This window comes from Melanerpes formicivorus, unplaced genomic scaffold (assembly GCF_026170545.1).
Source record: "Melanerpes formicivorus ecotype bairdi unplaced genomic scaffold, bMelFor1.0.p_v2 SCAF_30, whole genome shotgun sequence".
Classification (NCBI taxonomy): domain Eukaryota; kingdom Metazoa; phylum Chordata; class Aves; order Piciformes; family Picidae; genus Melanerpes; species Melanerpes formicivorus.
Window position 1 is genome coordinate 3,540,530 of NW_027142382.1, and position 19,687 is coordinate 3,560,216.

Below are 19,687 nucleotides of genomic sequence, written 5' to 3' on the forward strand. Positions count from 1 at the left end.
AGTCTTATTTGTGCCACCATGGCTGTTGAACATAGCACCAGTCTGATGGACATAGGATTATAGAATCACAGAATGTTAGGGGTTGGAAGGGATCTCCACAGAATGTCGAGTCCAACGCCTCTGCCAAAAGCATGATCACCTAGGGCAGGCCACACAGGAAATGTCCAGGTTGGCTTTGAAAGTCTTCAGAGGAGACTCCAAGACCTCTCTGGGCAGCCTGTTCAAGTGCTCCCTCACAGTAGTTTCCCCTTATGTTGAGGTGGAACTTCCTGCGCTGTAGCTTATATCCATTATTCCTTATCCTATTACTGGGTGCCACTGAAAAGAGCCTATTCCATTCCATTCCTCCTGACACCCACCCACCAGATTTTTATAGCCATTACTAAGATCCCCTCTCACTCTTCTTCAGACTGAACAGCCTCAGTTCTCTCAGTGCTAGGGGCTGTTTTCCAGGGTTGTTCCTTTTTCCTCCTTTGCTTTCTTCACATAGGGATGATGCAAGTCTAGATCTTGCATGGGTTTATTTAGGAGGCACTCAATCAACAAGAGCATTTAAAAAACAATACAATATTTAAATAGGACTTGTGCCTGTTTCAAAGCATCTAGTCTTGATTATCTTGCCTTGTTTTTTTCCTTTTAAAGTTTTATACCTCAGTTAAATTGGAGAACTGTTTTAAAGTTTTAGGTTAAAAAAAAAAAAGTATATTATGCTGTGTAAATCACATTTCTGTCATCACTGTGTATTGCTGCTGCAGGGATTTGAAGCTTTCAAAACCTTTCAGATGCCAGAATATTTATTGCCTGGCTTTATCAGTTTGCTCTCAATCAGTTAACTCTTTCTGTTCTGCTTGTGTAGTATTATACCCTCAAAACAACCACTGTTTCTATGGCTAAGAGTGTGCTTTCGTGTTGATATTACATAATGTATACAGCTGTTTAAAGTTATACTTGTTGAAGACTTGGCAATGTTCACTTCAATGTTAATCACTCAAAAAAATAGATTTGGACATTCTTTAGAGCATGGAAGTTCAGCAAGGAGGGAAGGACATCTCTAAAAAGAGGGGAACAGCTGGAAGAAAGTAAGCCTGGCCTGCCCTAAATATTTGTTAAGTGAGCAAATAAAACAAACAAACCGAAATCAAACTTGAAAGGTACAGAATACAGAATTAACCAGGTTGGGAAAGACCTTCAAGTTCATTGAGTCCAACCTATCAACCAACCCTATCTAATCAACTAAACCGTGGCACTAAGTGCCTCATCCAGTCTTATTTTAAACACTTCCAGGGACAGTGACTCCACCACCTCCCTGGGCAGCACATTCCAATGGCCAATCACTCTTTCTGGGAAGAATTTCTTCCTAACATCCAGCCTAAACCTCCCCTGGTGCAGCTTGAGACTGTGTCCTCTTGTTCTGGTGCTGGTTGCCTGGGAGAAGAGGCAGATCCCCACCTGGCTACAAACTCCCTTCAGGCAGTTGTAGATGGCAATAAGATCTCCCCTGAGCCTCCTCTTCTCCAGGCTAAACAACCCCAGCTCCCTCAGCCTCTCCTTGTGCTCCAGACCTCTCACCAGCTTTGTTTAACTGAACATCTTTCTTGAATTGAGGAGCCCAGAACTGGACACAATACTTAAGGTGTGGCCTAACCAAGTGCAGTGCACAGGGGCAAAATGACTTCCCTGCTCCTGCTGGCCACACTATTCCTGATCCAGGCCAGGATGCCATTGGCCTTCTTGGCCACCTGGGCATGCTGCTGGCTCATGTTCAGCCTGCTGTCAATTAGCACCTCCAGGTCCCTTTCTGCCTAGCTGCTCTCCAGCCACTCTGACCCCAGCCTGTAGCACTGCATGGGGTTGTTGTGGCCAATGTGTAGAACCTTGCACTTAGCTGTGTTAAATGTCATGCCCTTGGACTCTGCCCAGCCTGTCAAGGTCAATCTGCAGAGCCCTTCTACCCTCTAATAGAACAACACCTGCTCCCAACTTGGTGTCATAAAATTGCTCCATCTCTTGAAGCCCATCAATGAACAGCATAAAGGCAGAGCCTGAAGAGGGACACAGTTATCCTGTGATGCGCCCCTGGAGAAGAGAGTCCTCCTGTCATCTAGAATGGTCCATCCTGACAGTGCCTTGTACACTCTGTGTAAATGCTCTCATCTGCCAGTCACTGTGTCGCCCAAAAGCAGTAGAAGGAGAGGTGCACACTCTCATCTTTGATAGTGGCAGATGTAAACAAAAGTCTTTTCTGGTAAAATAGGCACTAACTGGGGGTGATGGCTGAGGTGGGATGCTCTTCTTTCTCTGTTCATCCATACCAAGGATACCAGACCTGGACTCCTCTGTGTCTGCTCTGCCCTCTGTCAAATCAAGATGGTGACTTCATTGCCTCCTCTTGACCCCTCCCATCTCAAAGCCTGCCTGAACTGGTTTTAATTATGTTTCATCTGAGTCCCAGAAGGTTTATTTTTCCTGTTGTCACATACAGGAACACCATCTCTGTTTTCCCCACCATTAGCTGTTTGCTGTGCTGAAATTCAAGTGCAGTATGGTGAACACTCCTTGAATACTGTGAGTTTGGATGACATTCATGGATAAGCCACATCCACACTTTGGTAGCAAGAGGAGATCCATAGCCAAATACCAGACAGAATAGGCCCTCTTCAGAGTAAATACACAATAGAAGGAGGATATTCAGAAGGAAAAATGGGGAATGACCAGCTCAGCTGCAGATCAAGTTTCCACAATGTAGCTGCAGCATTGCAGAGTGTCCAGGAGGTGGGTTGGCCAAATGCATGCTACAAAGATGCAGCCTTAATGTTGCATCAGGTCTCCATGGTTGGCCTTCCTGTCATCATGGATCTCTTGGAAGGGGATGGAGACAAGGAATGTGAAACACCCACTGGTGCAATGTCAAGCGCAAGCAACATTCTTCACCCTGGCTTTGTGCTTTAGCCTTTGCCCCGCTTCTGGCCCTTGAAAAACTGATCTCTGTGAGCCCAATTTGTGACAAGGGGTCATAGGATCACAGGATGTTAGGAGTTGGAAGGTACCTTCGAAGATAATCAAGTCCAAACCTCTGCCAGAGCAGGACCATAGAATCCAGCACAGGTCGCACAGGAATGCATCCAGATGGATCTTGAAAGTCTCCAGAGAAGACCCAGGGAGGCTATGGCTGCCTGCCATCTCCAACCACAGCTCAACAGAGGAGGTGTGAATGAGGGGAACTGGTTTTGTTTCCATCATGGCTTGGACAAACAGATGACCTGTGGCTATCCACTCATTTAAAGTGCATGATTCTGCCTCAGGCAGGCTGCAGCTCTATAGAGCTGCTAGGCAGGTTAAAGCAGAAGGTGTCCAGCTGCTCACTGAAAACATCCTGTGCCCCACAAGCTCAGTTCAAAGCAGGCTTTCCCCCAGTCAGTCTGCTTTCTGTTCTGGTGTCCACAGGCCACCATGCAGCTTCTTCACAAGTGGCCACAACCGACACACCTAGGAGCTGTAGCACGCACATGGGATCAGTATTCAGCAAGCACAAATGGCTGCAGGGCTCTAAACCCTGCTCCCCCAGCTCAGAATGAGTTCTGAAGGCACCTCCTTTCTCTAATGATGCACTTTAGCTTGTGGAGTGGGATGCTGCTTTTGATGTCTCCAAACTGTAAGTTCCTTTTCCTTCGACGTTCAGCCATGCATACTTAAAGCTACATTTCAAGACATTAGGTCTGAAAGTTCCCAGCAGAAATGCAGTATTTTTGCCTTTTGTTTTTATCCAGAGATGACCACGGCCTTGTCTGCAGCTGACTTAAAAGATACATCAATTAATAGAGCCACTGTTGACCGAAGTGTAAACCAGAATGTTTTCTCTCATTTGATGAAGGGTCTTGTATAAAAATAAGCACAAGCCTCATGAGGAAGGACTTCATTTTGTCAAGATTTCCAAGTATTTTTCTGTCAGTGCAAAGTGTAATGAAGCTGAGTTTTCACCATAAGAGTTTGAGTGCTTATTATAACTATTCATTATCTGTGTGGTCTTAGGATGGAGATCAGGTACTAAATCTCATTATTTTTTCCTCCAAGTGGCATGTAATTAATGACTTCCTTATAAGAATAGGTATTAGCAAGAAATTATTAGCTTTGAGCTACGAGGACAGACTGAAGGAGTTGGGGCTGTTCAGTCTGCAGAAGAGAAGGCTCAGAGGTGACCTCATTGTGGCCTTCCAGTATCTGAAGGGGGCCTACAGGAAGGCTGGGGAAGGACTGCTCAGGATCTCAGGTAGTGATAGGACTAGGGGGAATGGAATGAAGCTGGAGGTGGGGAGATTCAGGCTGGATGTGAGGAGGAAGTTCTTCCCCATGAGAGTGGTGAAGCCCTGGAATGGGTTGTCCAGGGAGGTGGTCGAGGCCCCGTCCCTGGAGGTGTTTAAGCCCAGGCTGGATGAGGCTCTGGCCAGCCTGATCTAGTGTGGGGTGTCCCTGCCCATAGCAGGGGGGTTGGAACTAGATGATCCCTGTGATCCCTTCCAACTCTGACTGATACTATGATACTGTGAGCCATGCTACAGGAGTGTTTTCAAGTTCATGTGTTTGTGTGCACTGACTGCACTCTTTTTTAGTGCTTATAGGACTTCTTGGGCCATATCCAAGTCTTCATCCTGCAGCATCCCTCATCCTTATGAGGAAAGGCTGAGGGAACTGGGTCTCTTTAGTGTGGAGAAGAGGAGATTGAGGAGTGACCTCATTAATGTTTATGCTCAGTGATGTCCAGTGACAGGACAAAGGGTAATGGGTGCAAGCTGGAGCACAGGAGGTTCCTTAAAAATGTAAGGACAATCTTTTTCACTGTGAAGGTTGTTAGAGCACTGGAACAGGCTGTGCAGAGAGGTTGTGGAGACTCCTTCTCTTGAGACTTTCAAAACCCACCTGGATGTGTTGAGATCCTGCTCTGGCAGGGGGTTGGACTGGACAATCTTTTGAGGTCCCTTCCAGCCGCTAACAGTCTGTGATTCTGTGATTCTTCTCTGCTGTTTATTAAATGACCAGGTAGTGCGGGAAGTATTTAGAAGTGGTGAAGTCAGGGATGGAAGATGCTAGAGCAATTACATACCAGAATAGCTATTGAAGGTGTTTTCTCCTAACACAGTGACCTCTACAGTTTGAGGTTGGCAAATAGCCCAGAAATGGTTATTAATGAGTTTGCAACTTTTTTTTTTGAGTAGAGTCTTCACTGAGTAGAGTGTAATTATAGCAGAGTTTCAAAACAGGCTAGGAAATTTTACCAGAAACATTAATTTGTCTGTCGTCAAAATGTCTTTCTTTCTCTCTTTTATTCCCTTCCTTCCTTCCTTCCTTCCTTCCTTCTTTCCTTCCTTCCTTCCTTCCTTCTTTCCTTCCTTCCTTCCTTCCTTCCTTCTTTCCTTCCTTCCTTCCTTCCTTCCTTCCTTCCTTCCTTCCTTCCTTCCTTCCTTCCTTCCTTCCTTCCTTCCTTCCTTCCTTCCTTCCTTCCTTCCTTCCTTCCTTCCTTCCTTCCTTCCTTCCTTCCTTCCTTCCTTCCTTCCTTCCTTCCTTCCTTCCTTCCTTCCTTCCTTCCTTCCTTCCTTCCTTCCTTCCTTCCTTCCTTCCTTCCTTCCTTCCTTCCTTCCTTTTTCTTCCTTTCTTCCTTTCCTTCCTTCATTCCTTCCTTACTTCCTGCCTTCCTGCCTTCCTTCCTGCCTCCCTCCCTTCCTCCCTCCCTTTTTCATTCCTTTCTTCCTCCTTTCCTCCCTCCCTCCCTCTCGTTCCTTTATTTTTGTAAGGCATCTTTAATGGAAATGCTTGGCAGTACCATTGGTCACTACATCCTGGGTGATGGGTTCGTGTTTGACTTATTTCTGTCAATGTGCATCATTTTATTTCCCTTTTCTTCCCCAAAGAGGAGGTAAGTACATGAACAAGTTGCCTTCTTCCAGGGATACAGATCATGACATCTTCATTTCTTACTAGCTCCAGCAGAGGTCTGTACTGTGCAAAAGGTAACTCTAGGGTTTGTAGATGTAGTCAGGATCACCAGATGTGAGAATATCTGTGTTTCTGTCTTATAACCACCTCCATGTTGCATCATATCTTTCCTTATTGCTTTGCTCAATCCTCTGAAGAGCTAACATTGAAGCTCAAAGGAAGATACATGATTGTTTTAGTTCCCTGCCTGCCTGGTGAGAGCCCAGAAGCTGAGACAGGAGAAGATTCAGAGCCAGCCACTCCCATTGCCTGGCAGGGCTGCAAGGCAGGAACATTTTGAATATGATCCCTTGCCTATTTTGGGAAAGTTATAAAATTTTCAGAGGTAGGCCAGTTATTTTTAAGCCTCTCTGGACATGCTTTTAAAGCAAGATTTGTTCTGGATGTTGTCAAGGTCAACTATTTTCTTTGTGAGAAAAGTTTCCTGCCTGTGGGGAAATGTTCTGGTAGATCTAATTAGCTGTGTGCCTCGGTCCTGTCTTGTTTCCTCACAGCCTGCTAAACCTACTGCTAGACCTTCCAGCTTCAGCTGAGATGGATTGCATCAGTTCTTGCCTGCCTTCCCCTGGCTTCACCCATTTTATGTACAGTCTTTCTTTAGCCTATTTGAGGGTAAGACTGAAGTTGAACTGTTCAGAGACAGCATAACTCTACCAAAATGCAAGGAGGCTGGTGTTTGGAAAAGGAAGTACTGGAGCTGAGGAGCTGAAAATAGCAGCCACATGGGTATTTTCCTTACATCTGACTCTTTGCTGCTGCTTTGGATCTCCTTTTTGTAAGTTGCACACATCTTCATTTAGCAAGGTTGCAAATATGAAATAGAAAAATGATACCTTCAATGAAATCCTGATTAATGAAGGTGCCCTCCTGCCTCTCAGTTTTATGAATAAAGAACTGCTTCAGGGAATTGCTGAGCTCTTCCTGCTGCTTTTGGACACAGTAGGGATTGCTCAGTCAGGGTTGCCTTCCAAGTTATACTTTGCTAGAGCTTAGGAGTCAAAATAGCTGACATCTGTAAGGAACAGGAGGACATTCTTTACGTAGGCAAAAACCTTGCAATTACTGCTGCACATTGATCTTCACCTTTGAAAATGATAAACTTTTAATGTCCCATAGGGAAGCCATGCATGTAAATTAGTTCCTCTGGAGCTCTTGAATGAATCTCTGTTGATATGAGATCATAGATTCATAGAATCACAGAAGTATTGAGGCTGGAAAGGACCTCTGAGATCATCAAGTCCAGGCTATGACCTAACACCACCACATCAGCTAAACCATGCCACCAAGTGCCACATCCAATCTTTTCTTAAAGACCCCCAGTGATAGTGACACCACCACCTCCCTGGGCAGTCCATTCCAGTGCCTAATCAGCCTTTCTGTGAGGAAGTGTTTCCTAATATCCAACCTAAACCTCCCCTGGTGCAGCTTCATACCATGCCCTCTTGTCCTGTCACTAATTGCCTGGGGGAAGAGCCTGACCCCCACCTGACTACAACTTCCTTTTAAGTAGTTGTAGAGTGACATGGTCCCCTGTAAGTCTCCTCCAGGATGAACAACCCTCAGACTTTCCTCATCACACTTTTCTTCCAGCCCCCTCAGCAGCACCTCAATATCCTTCCTGAAGTGAGTGACCCAGAACCACCTACAGTGCTCGAGTTGAGGTCTCACCAGTGCCAAGTACAGGGGCAGAATTCCACCCCTCGTCCTGCTGGCCACACTATTCCTGGTACAGGCCAGGATGCCATTGGCCTTCCATGTCCCCTGGGCACATAGCTGGCTCACATTCAACTGCTGTCAACCAGCACTGTCAGGTCCCTCTCAGCCAGGCCACTATCCAGCCACTCATCCCCCACTCTGTAGCACTGCACGGGGTTGTTGTGGCCAAAGTGCAGGACCCTGCACTTACCCTTGTTGAACTGTTGAGATGTAGTAGCTTTCATATCTCCTATCTCAATTTAAGGCAGCAGCTTGCTTTATACCGTGCTACCTGTGAGATTTGGGGTATGGAGACAAGAGAGACAGTTAAGATTCTAGCACTCATTCAGTTTAAAGGAATACATCATGTTTCCTGGTCTAGTTCTGACAGAACTAAAGATAGTGCACTTTCAGAAGTTATTCTCCGTTACCTGGAAGGAGGGGGTTGATAGTTTAGTCTTTGTCCTGGCACTATTGAAACAAGAAATTCATAGAGATTTTTCTGCTGGCCTTTATTGAGAAACTGCCTGTGTTTAGCACCACTTTTGCTTTCAGCAATGCCCAGCATTGCCAGAATATCATTCTCCCTGCCTCCTCTAAAGCTGCTGTCCATGCCCTTGCATTAACACTGCCTGTGTGTCTCTTAAAAGCAAATGGTTTATCGGACAGGTGAAGTTAGACCTGCCTGCCTGTAGCATGTTTACTTTATCAGCACATCCAATCAGCTCCAGACCTGGGGGCAATGCTGCGGATAACATCTTTACTAACATGGGAGGAAGGCAAGAGAGGTAGAAAGCTTGCTGTTGACTGAAATCAGTGGCTGGTGGGATGTGACTGTGGTGAAGTGCTTGAGGAGAAGCCAGGAGACATGCTTTGCTGCTTTATGCATGTAGTCTTGCTGTCATACTCACAAACCCCATCTTATTCAGGTGTGAGAGCAAATGTGTGATACACAGAGATGTTAGCTGAGAAGGAGCAGAAGGAGCAATGTTAACAGGATGAGCTTCAACAAGGTCCTGCACTTTGGGCTATAACAACTCTGTGCTGCACTGCAGGCTTGGGGAAGTGTGGCTGGAAAGCTGCCCATCAGAAAGGGTCAAGCAGCTGAATATGAGTCAGCAGTGTGCCCAGGTGGCCAAGAAAGCCAATGGCATCCTGGCTTGTATTAGAAATGCTGTGTCCAGCAGGAGCAGGGAAGTGATTGTCCCCTTGTACTCAGCTCTGGTGAGGCCACACCTTGACAATTGTGTCCAGTTTTGGGTGCCTCAATACAGGAGGGATGTAGAGGTGCTGGAGCCAGTGCAGAGGAGGGCAATGAAGCTGTGAATGGCCTCGAGAATAAATCTTATGAAGACCAACTGAAGGATCTGGGTCTGTTTAGTTTGGAAAAGAGGACTACCTGAAAGGACGTCGTAGAGTGGCTGGTGCTGGTCTCTTCTCATGAGTAATTAGACATAGAACAATAAGGAATGGCCTTAAACTGCAACAGGGGAGGTTTAGACTCAACATTAGGAAAAAAAAATTACAGGAAGAGTGGTCAGGCATTGGAATGAGCTGCCCAGAGAGGTGGCTGTGTCACCAAACCTGGATGTGTTCAAAGGTCATTTAGATGTGGTGCTTGGGGTGAACTTTGTAGAGTAGGGTTAATGGTTGGACTGGAGGATCCCAAGGATCTTATCCAACCTGAGTGATTCTGTGATCTTGTGATAATGGTGCTTGGGAAGCCAGTGAGGTTTGGACATGATGCATGTAGCCAGAGCCAAGAGATCCTTGGTAGAGCTGGCTGGCTTGTGGGTTTTTGTGTTGTTATGTTTTGCTTTTTCCCCAGATTTTTAATTGTTTTTAAGCCAGAACATGCCAGTTCATCTGGATTAGAACACTCCATTGGAACATCATGATTTCAGTGGAGTTTTTCTTAGAAAATAAGCAGATGGCCTACCTGCTTCATTTCCTACCATTTTTTTCAGTTAGGAGTTTTTAAGGTATGTTTGCCAAGCCTGAGGTCAGACACAATGAAATATGAGACCTGCTAGAGCTAAATAGTGCAATTTCTAGCTGTGTTTAGACTTTACAATCCTTGCCCTTCTTGGATATCTCCTTTGTTGGGTTTTATTTTAACCTTTAAAATGGTTGACCTAAACAAAGGGCAGGCCTAATAATGTTTTATTGCATGCTACATCTAGAGTTTCCTGGATGAGGAAACCTAAGCCTACGGGCTTCCAGCACTGTGGATTTTTGTAAGGATGACAGGATCTCCCTTTGATGAAGTTCACGATGAAATGGCTTTCTGATAATGCTGAAAGTTGGGAAAAGAGCACCAAAAAACTCCGCAGCCTTGTGGACACTCTCCTCTGACAGCCAGGATATCTGAAATGTTCTGTGTGACTCCAGGAGAAGATGTATTGATCATAGCCACATATCTATCTGCTTATCTCCATGATTTCCTAATCACTTCCCATTTTGCCACTTAATTATACGATCATGATCTGAACAGACACATAAAATTGGGATGGGAGTGAGAAAGACTATAAGAGAAGACTGCACTGTAGGAGGTGCTCTGAGTTTCCTTTCACACCTTTCAGGTGCAAACGGACCCGTATCACTTATTGGGCCTGACCCACAGGTCACACTGGGCACAGAGGTATGGTGGTTGCAGGTCAAAAGAAGGAATTGCTTCATTCAGGTACAACCATGTCGAAGTAACTTCCACAGCCTGTTGAGACAAGAGACAGAGTAAGAGCAGATGTGTGTAGCAATGTGTATTCCTGCTGCCTTGTTTTCAGGCCAGTGCTGTCTTCCATCTGTCCTTGTCTCTCCTGCTTTTAAAGAAAACAAACCTAGACCCCAAACTAAGCCAGTACCTTGATTGTTCCTTTGATTGTGTGATGGAGCAGAGAGATAGGGATAAAAGGCATGTCTTGAAACTTAAGGAAACAAGGTTTGCCTTAGGGTAGAAGTGGGTGCTAGTCATGCCACTGCTATGAATAGGTCATGAAAAGGTTTGCAGGGAACTCTTCTGGTTATTCCTTTTCCTTAGCAAAATTGCAGTGGGCACTGCTGCAACCCAGGAAGCATCTGCAGCATGTCTTTGTGCAAGCATTCTGCACGGTGCAAGCTTGCCAGGGGTTTAGACCTCCCTGTGAACCGAGGGATTTCTTTAAATCCATGTAAATCAGAGCTCTATTAAGAAGAAGGAGGGAAATAAACCACAGAGACCTTTTTCCAAAGTCTGAAGGAGGGGAATAAACCACAGAGTCCTTTCTCCAAAGTCTGTGTGTACTGTAAATTTGGATAGACCCCTCTGAGACAGGGAGAAACTAAACTCTCAAAGTGCACAGTAAAGGGTTAGGAATTGTGTCAAACAGCTGACTAAAAATGCTTTTTACTACGAGGCATGAGTTCTCTTTCAAATGTGAGGCAGTTTGTTCATTGTGGCTGTGAAGGCTTCTTTTATGTCTCTCTGGGGACAGTGGTAAAAATTCCAGCAGCTCAGGCACAGAAACCAGCCCTTTGTCAAACTGGAGGCAAAACCCCCAAAAGTTATTCTTTGATTTCCAAGGCCCTCACAGCTCTCTTTTGGACTTTGCTGATTAGTCTGCACCCTCTGAAAAAGCTCTTGTTAAGGAGAAGAGGGACAGAGGTGAGGATAGTTTTGTGTGTGGATGGGACCAGACTCAGCAGAAGTGTTTGATGCCTCTGGGTAGGTAAACGATCTGGTGATTTGTTATGTTCAGCTCTTAGCTGGTGGAATACAAGAGCAAAGAATCAGCACTTTTCATGCAGCTGCTCTGAAAGATGGACAGGAGTTGGATTATTCCTACCAGAGCCATAGGCAGGAGAGTAGAAATCTCTGCTAATCCTGAGGGATGTGATGTGTTTCCCTGGCAGTGCTGCACTCCTGTGCCCTCTGAGTGGGAGCCAGGTGGCAGCATGTCTTCGTCACAGACATGGGAGGTGTGGGGGAAGGAAGGGAATGAGAAGCGAAGTAGCAAAATTGCCAGGTGATATTTTCTTTCTGGTATAGTAAGGATGTTCTCTCTCTGAGGACACACTAATTTGCTTTTATCTGCCTGGTCTCTTCTTCTGTTTCTCTCTTTTTTTTTTGTGGTTGGTTGGTTTGTTTTTGGTTTGTTTTGTTTGTTTGTTTCTTCTCTTTGTCCTGCATCCCTTCCCCTCTATCTTTCTTTAGAACATCTGTTTTGTGTCCTTCCTCCTCCTGGTGTTTTCCTTAGGTGGCTCTGTTTATTCAGCAGGTCTGCTGAACACAGTTCCCCTTCTGGAGAGAGAGAAGTGCTGTGCCAGACCACTGCTTGCTGCCACAACCGCAAGCACAGGTCGAGCAGAGGACGAGCTCCTTTGCTTGCCAGCATGAAGCAGCAGAATGGTGGAAAGGCACAGTGGGAAGACAGTGATGGGGCTGCACCCTGCATAGTCCTTTTTTTGAGGCATCCTAGGTGAAAAAGCCCAAAAGCTGTTTTCCTTTTCTTTCTTCCTTCCTTCAGGAAGGCTTTCAACGTATGAAAAGTAGCTGAAAGATCTTACAGCATCGCTCAGCGGGGATTTTTTTAGGTGCAACACAACTGTGAACAAAGATCCCCTCAAAGAACAACTGCAGGGCAGCCCTGGTGTAACAGATTTGAATGTCAAGATTTCATAGCAGTGTAAAGATACTCACAAGAGGAAACTTGTAAAGGAAACAGCAAAATGCTGTCAAGACTGTTTCTTCTGCTGCTGTCCCTCCGCAGTGGCCTGGAGGAGCTACTTTGACTTGGGGGGGGGGTGGGGGGGTGTGGAATTCAGAAAGCATTTGCAGAGCTGGCCCTTCATGTCCCACCTTTGGTCTTGCTGTGAGAAGGAGCTACGTGTGTAGTCTTGTAGCAGGCATGACAGCATCGGGTGACAATCAGCAGATGGTGATCTGCTGTGGTCACCGCTTGATGTCAGCATGCAGCACACCGTGGGCTTCCCTTGCGTCCCCACTGATGCTGGGAGCTTGCTCCCCCTGGCTGCTCTGCAGCATAGCATTCTCTGCCTGGGTGCCTTGGTCAAGAGAGGCTGTGTGCTCCCAGGACCCACTGCTGTCCTCCTACCCTGTATCAGGGGGGCAAGCAGCTGCACAGCCGGGGGTGGGGGTCACTTGCACAAGTAATGTATTGCATGGGATGCTCATGTTGCTGAAACTTTGTCTTTAAGAAAGACAGGACATCAAGCAGCAGATTTTTGTGGTTCAGGTATTTTTTGTGACAAATCTCAGGAGGTGTGAGGTGGCAGCAGTTATTGTCAGCTTCTGGTAAGAGTGATGGAGTTGGCCACCTCTCAGTGCACTGTAGGAGCAGAGAGCTTGTTCCTGCAGATGGTATGCTGCATCCTCCCTTGGCAATCATCAGCTTTGCAATGATTAGTCCTAGATGTCTGTCCTCTGGTGGCAGTCTTAATGTAACATCTCCAGATGCTAGAAATTAATTTTCTCTGTCCATCCCTCTGGAGTTAGTAAAAAGTCTTGAGGCTTTCTTCTGCCAAGACAACAGCAGCAGTGAATCTCTTCAAGGAGCAGCATGTACTGAATTTGGATGCCTTCCCTGGTAGCTCCTGACAGGATGCCCAGGAAGGTGGGGGAAGCCCTATCCCTGGAGGCTCTTAAGGCCAGGCTGGATGTGGCTCTGAGCAACCTGATCCAGTGTGAGGTGTCCCTGCCCACGGCAGGGGGGTTGGAACTAGATGCTCCTTGAGGTCCCTTCCAACCCTAACAATCCTACAATGCCTTTCTCCTCTTGCTTTGCAGATCACAGGCGTTATCCTTCTCGCGGTTGGCGTCTGGGGCAAGCTTACCCTTGGCACATACATCTCTCTCATCGCTGAGAACTCCACCAATGCCCCTTATGTGCTCATCGGGACGGGTACCACAATCATCGTCTTCGGGCTTTTCGGCTGCTTCGCCACTTGTCGCGGCAGCCCATGGATGCTGAAACTGGTAAGCATGCCAGAGAGCCTTAAGCAAGAGGTTTTGTTGATGGCCTGGGATTCCCCCCCACCCCACCCCCCCCAGTCCCCCCAGCCCTTGCCAAGCTTCACCAGATGTTAACATGTTTCTTCAGGCACATAAGCCAGATTTTATTATCTTAATGTTCAGCATGTGTGTCTTTTGGACAAAGAAGGAGAGAAAAACCTCCTTGCCAAAGCCAGTTGTTGGTTGAGTATGAATGAATTTTTCTCCCACAAGCCCATGTGTGGTTGGCAGCAGGGTGAAATACATCTGATGAATTACTCTGTGAGGAGTTCTACTATTGTTCTGTTTTCCTGTGAACCAGTTGATAAGTGTATTTCCAATCTCAAAAATACCCTAATCACCATAAATGGGAAATTCACTGGAAGTGTATTTTTAAAGGGCCATTTTAATACTCTGATTTGAAGTCTATAGAAAAGTTAGTTGCTGTCTTCTAAAAATACAGGAAGGACGTGGACCCAATGGAGTGGGTCCAGAGGAGGGCCATGAAAAAGATCAGGGGGTTGGAACACCTCTGTTGCAAGCACAGGCAGGGGGAGCTAGGGTGGTTCAGCCTGGAGAAGAAAAGACTCCAGGGAGACCTAATAGTGTCCCTCCAGTACCTGAAGGCAGGCTAAAGAAGGATGGAGAGAAATTGTTTCCAAAGGCCTGTAGTGATAGGACAAGGGGCAATGGCTTCAAACTAGAGAAGAGCAGATTTAGATTGGATGTTAAGAACAAGCTCTTTACTGTGAGGGTGGTGGAACACTGAAACAGGTCCCCGTGGGAGGTAGTTGAGGCCCCATCCCTGGTGATATTCAAGGTCAGGCTTGACAAAGCCTGAGCAATCTGATCTAGTTGCATATGTCCCTGATGACTGCAGGGGGGTTGGACTAAATGACCTGTAGGGGTCCTTTCCAACCCAAACCATTCTATGATTCTATAAAAGCACACCAGCCTTTCTTTTTCTTCTAACTTTCACTAGAACAAAACAAGACAAGCCCAGAAAACCAAGCTCTGTATGGTATGTTTGTCCTCATCATAAATGCATGATGGGCTCAAGTACGCTAAGCAGAGGTACAACAGCTGTCCCTGAGTCCAGTTTTACTTCTCCCCCTCTATGTTTGTCTGTTCTGAGTCTTCCAGCCCACCTTAAAATGCAAAGTAACTATAACTGAAGCAAACCTATATGGCAAATGATGTTGCTGGAAATATTCAGGAGCACAATCCTATGTATGTAATGATTTGAAGTGAGGAAATAGCACTTGTGAAGCACTGAGATAAAGGAAAAGGGATTGACAGCACAATGCATCTCCTGCTACAATATTTTGGGGCTGATTTTTAAGGAGATGGGATAATTCTTGTCCAGTTTGAACCAAAGTTTTTTAAAAGGACATCCTAAGGAGAGTTAATTTCCACTGCTGATGGCCCAGGAAGGGTGAGGTAGCAGCTGCAAATCCCTCGGCAGGCATCTGCTCATTGTCACTTGGCATGTACCTAGCACTGTCATAGCTGCACTGCTGCTGTCTCTTGCTGGTGATATTGGGGTTACTGCAGTCCAGATGGGAAAGGGATGAAGGTGAGTGATGATATAAATCCATGGGAAATCAAGCTCTACTAGTTGCTCTGTAAGTCATGTCACCGTTTTAAAGGTATGCCGACCGTTGTGTGTGCTCTTCCAAGAAAATGGTTTTATTCTCATTGTACAGGTAAGAAATACTGCAAAACTGTCTCTCCTGAACAGAACAAGCAGGGAGCTTACAGCTACATTAATTGGAGAGATTGATTTTTCTAGTTCTGCCTTCCTTGTTGTCCTTTCTTCTCCTACGACCATGCATTAAAACCAAATTTATCTTTTTTCCCCACTAAATTCTGATAGGACTGAATTTGATGCTTCCTTTTTAATTAACTGTTATTTAGCACTTGGAGAAAAAAGGTAATCATAGAATCATAGAATTGTTAGGGTTGGAAGAGACCTCAAGGAGCATCTAGTTCCAGCCCCTCTGCCATGGGCAGGGACACCTCACACTAGATCAGGTTGCTCAGAGCCACATCCAGCCTGGCCTTAAAAACCTCCAGGGATGAGGCTTCTACCACCTCCCTGGGCAACCTGTTCCAGTGTCTCACCACCCTCATGGGGAAGAACTTCTTCCTAACATCCAATCTGAATCTACCCATTTCTAGTTTTGTTCCATTCCCCCTAGTCCTATCGTTGTCTGACACCCTCAAAAGTCCCTCCCCAGCTTTCTTGTGGGACCCCTTAAGATGTTCACACCAGACAATGAAGCCTACCACCCCACTTTGCTGGGATCCAATGTTTTTTCCTTTACCTTCTTTATTTCTGCTGATGTATTATTTATTATGCTGATAAATCTGCAGATTTATTATTTTTCATAGCAGACCCTGGCTGGCTGCCAAGTGTCCACCCAAGTGACTTTATCGCTCCCCTCCTCAACCGGACATGGGAGAGAAAATATAGCAAAAGGCTTTTGTGTTGAGATAAGGACAAGGAGGGATCGCTCTCTGGTTATCACTGTTGGTAAAACAGACTTGTGGAAAAATCAGTGTAATTTATTGCCCACCAAATCAGAGTCAGGTCATGAGAAATATAAAGCTAAACCTATAAACACCCTCCCTCCACCCCTCCCTTTTTCCTGGGCTTAACTTTGCTCCTGAATTCTCTGCCTCCCCCACTCCAGTGGCAGAGGGGGATGGGGAATGGGTGCCATGGTCGGCTCATCACTTGTTACTTCTGCTGCTCCTTCCTCCCCAGGGGGAGGACTCATCACACTCTTCCCCTGTTCCAGCATGGGGCCCCTCCCATGGGTGACAGTCCTCAATGAACTTCTCTGACGTGAGTCCTTCCCACAGGCTGGAGTTCTTCACAAACTGCTCCAGCATGGGTCTCTTCCATGGCATGAAGGTCTTCACAAACGGCCTGCACCAGTGTGGGTTCCCACAGGGCTACAGGTCCTGCCAGCAAACCTCTCCAGTGTGGGCTTTCATCTCCATGGGTCTACAGGTCCTGCAAAGAGCCTGCTATGGGATCTTCCATGGGCTGCAGGTGGATGTCTGCACCACTGTTAACCTCCATGGGCTGTAGGGGGACAGCCTGCCTCACCACGGTCTTCACCACAGGCTGCAGGGGAATATCTGCTCCAGTGCCTGGAGCACCTCCTCCCCCTCCTTCTTCACTGACCTTGGTGTCTGCAGGGTTGTTTGGCTCACATGGTCTCTATCCCAGCAACTGTTTCTCATCATTTTTATCCCTCCTCTTACATACATTATGACAGAGGTGCTACCACTGTCCCTGAAGGGCTTTGCCTTGCCCAGTGGTGGGTCTGTCTTGGAGCTGACTGGCATTGACTCTATCAAACGTGGGGAAAGCTTCTAGCAGCTTCTCACAGAAACCACCCCTGTAGCTTCAGCACTACCAAAACCTTGCCAAACAAACCTAATACAAATAGTTTACACTGAAAGCATATTCAAGGCTTATTTAGCTCCAGATCCAAATGCTTCTCCGAAGGCCAAACATGGACCTTGGCTTAGCAAAGTGTTTGAGGCATCTACCTAGTATTACATGATAAAATTGCCAGTGACATCACTGGTTCATTTCATCCATTGGAGAAACCTCAGGAATCAGACAGCAAATCCCAGTCCAGCAGGGAGACAGGTAAACTCCAACCAAAACACCTGGAGAAGCTTATTTGCTTTAGCAGAGTGCCAGGCAAACATGAAGAGTCTGTATTCCTTACTGGGAGTTCAGAATCTGAGCAAATTGGGTCCACCTCTGGCGTGTGAGTGTGTTTTAATTCATATGAGAACACCAAGAAATGTGGGAACAGAAATGCCAGGAAAGCCAGTCATTACACAATACAACTTGTGAGTTGTAGTAACACATACATTATATTCAGGCAATAACCTGTGCATCATCTCCAAAAGACCTTTGGTTTCTTAGCATCTCTGGAGGGTATCTAGAGCAGAAAGTTAAATTTTATATGATAACTGAGCTGTAGCTGTGCTGAGACAAAAGCCTGTCATGTTCTGACTTCTCTTGCCTCCTTCCTTTTCAGTATGCCATGTTCTTGTCCCTGGTGTTCCTGGCTGAGCTCGTGGCTGGCATTTCAGGGTTTGTGTTTCGCCACGAGGTAGGTGGAAATGTGCTGAGTTTGCATACGGCAGCGCCTCCCTCAGCAGGAGCCGCTGAGAGGAGCTCTGGAGCATGGAGAATGTGTCGGTCGCTGAGCTTGGCAGCTCCATACACACCTCCAGGGATGTGGCTGACGGGCAACAAACACATGGGCAGAGCTTAAAAACTTCTGCAATTCCAAATGAAGGGATTTAGCCAAAGCTCTTGGTCTCAGCTGCCCGAAAATACACTCCGGAGCTGTCGGGTTTTGTGTGTCCATCGTGTAAGATTTTTTACATATGCTGAAGGCTGCAAAACAGATGGAATACTTTTCTTAAACACAGCATCTTCAGCCGGGCAAGGGCTTGTTTGTGCAAGGCAGAGAGCACCTCTGCATTAGACCAGGCTCCATGTTTTGTACATCTTTCTTTGGGGTGAGCCAGGGGGATGGGATTTTGTTTCTATCCTAAGGAAAGATTAGAAACACAATGAGGTAGAAAACTGGGACATGAAGAAGCTTTTAAATAGCACGATGGGTTAGATTTGTAGCTGCACTTCTGCTTTATCCACTCTAATCAGGTTTGTCTCTGCCTTTAAGTGCATGGAGCTACATGTTACTAGTGCTGAACCAGGACAACCCCACCCAGACACCCTTCTTGTCTCTTTGTGTTAACAGTTTTCTAGTCTGCTCTTCTGACAGGGTATTTCCCTTGCTGTAGGCTTTTCTAGTGTCTGCCCTGGCAAGTGGTGGGTAGCTTTTAGTTTGATCCTGAAATACCTGTGCATCTGCTGAGGGTTGCCATTTTATCTGCTCTAACCTGCAGCAGCCTCAGTGTCAGGCTACTGCTCCCTTTTGAGAAAGGTAATCTTGTGAAGGTCACAGCCATGTGGGTTGCCCAGATCATCTGCTAACCCAGCCCCTTTACCACCCAGTCAAAGTGCCATTGCCAGTGATGTCCCTGACCTACTCCAGCTGAAAGACCTCTTGTTATCCAAACACTGTAAGTGCTGGAGATGAGGGCTGCCTGGGTAGGTGACTCATGTCTTTTGATGCCACTGGCTTCTGTCACCAAGACCTCTGCAGAAGCTTCAGCTCCCACTAGGTAACCATGAGTAAAGAGAAGCACAGTCTCCTTCAGACTTAGTGCTGGAACAAAGCTCGGGGAAAAGCTTCAAAGGATGCCTCTCTTGCAGATTAAGTCATTTTCTGGTTTTTAAAATGCAGTTTGCTGGGGTAGTTTTCTATGTCCAGTAGACCCCACTTGAAGAACAGCAGGAATGACTCTGGACAGTTACAAGGGAACTCTGACAGCTCTGAAAACACTTAAAAATGAGAGGGAAGGACTAGCTTGGGTGCCTTTCTAGGTTAGGAAATTCATTTGCTTCCTGCAAAAGCAGTTTCAGATGTCACACTTTCCGCTCCTCACATGGGCTGTGCTTTGTCTCTCCCTCACAGATCAAGGACACTTTCCTTAGGACATACACTGAAGCAATCCAGAATTACAACAAGAACGACGAGCGGAGCCATGCAGTGGATAACGTACAGGAAAGTGTAAGTCTAAAACTGGGTGTTAAAAAACTTAACAAATAAAGAGAGACAAAGGTTACATTTGCATTTGGTCACTGAATAGGAAGCGTGGTTGGCTCAGTCTGCAAGCACCCCAGGCCAATGGGATCCTGGGGTGCATTAAGAGCAGTGTGTCCAGCAGATCAAGGAAGGATCTCCTCTCCCTCTACTCTGCCCTGGTGAGACCTCACCTGAAATACTGTATCCAGTTTTGGGCTCCCCAGTTCAAGAGGGACAGGGATCTGCTGGAGAGAATCCAATGGAAAGCTACCAGGATGATGAAGGGACTGGAGCATTGCTTTATGAGGAGAGGCTGAGAGTCCTG

The 19,687-nt window shown here is 46.3% G+C and overlaps 1 protein-coding gene across 1 annotated transcript in view; it reads left to right on the forward strand.

Moving 5' to 3' along the window:
* The window catches only part of TSPAN7 (tetraspanin 7), a 119,970-nt gene that overhangs the window by 85,094 nt on the left and 15,189 nt on the right, over nucleotides 1-19,687 (forward strand). Inside the window, exons 2-4 of the mRNA XM_068155083.1 lie at nucleotides 13,466-13,654; nucleotides 17,740-17,814; nucleotides 19,252-19,347. Of these exons, the coding sequence (XP_068011184.1) occupies nucleotides 13,466-13,654; nucleotides 17,740-17,814; nucleotides 19,252-19,347 (360 nt within the window). The remainder of the gene's footprint in view (nucleotides 1-13,465; nucleotides 13,655-17,739; nucleotides 17,815-19,251; nucleotides 19,348-19,687) is intronic.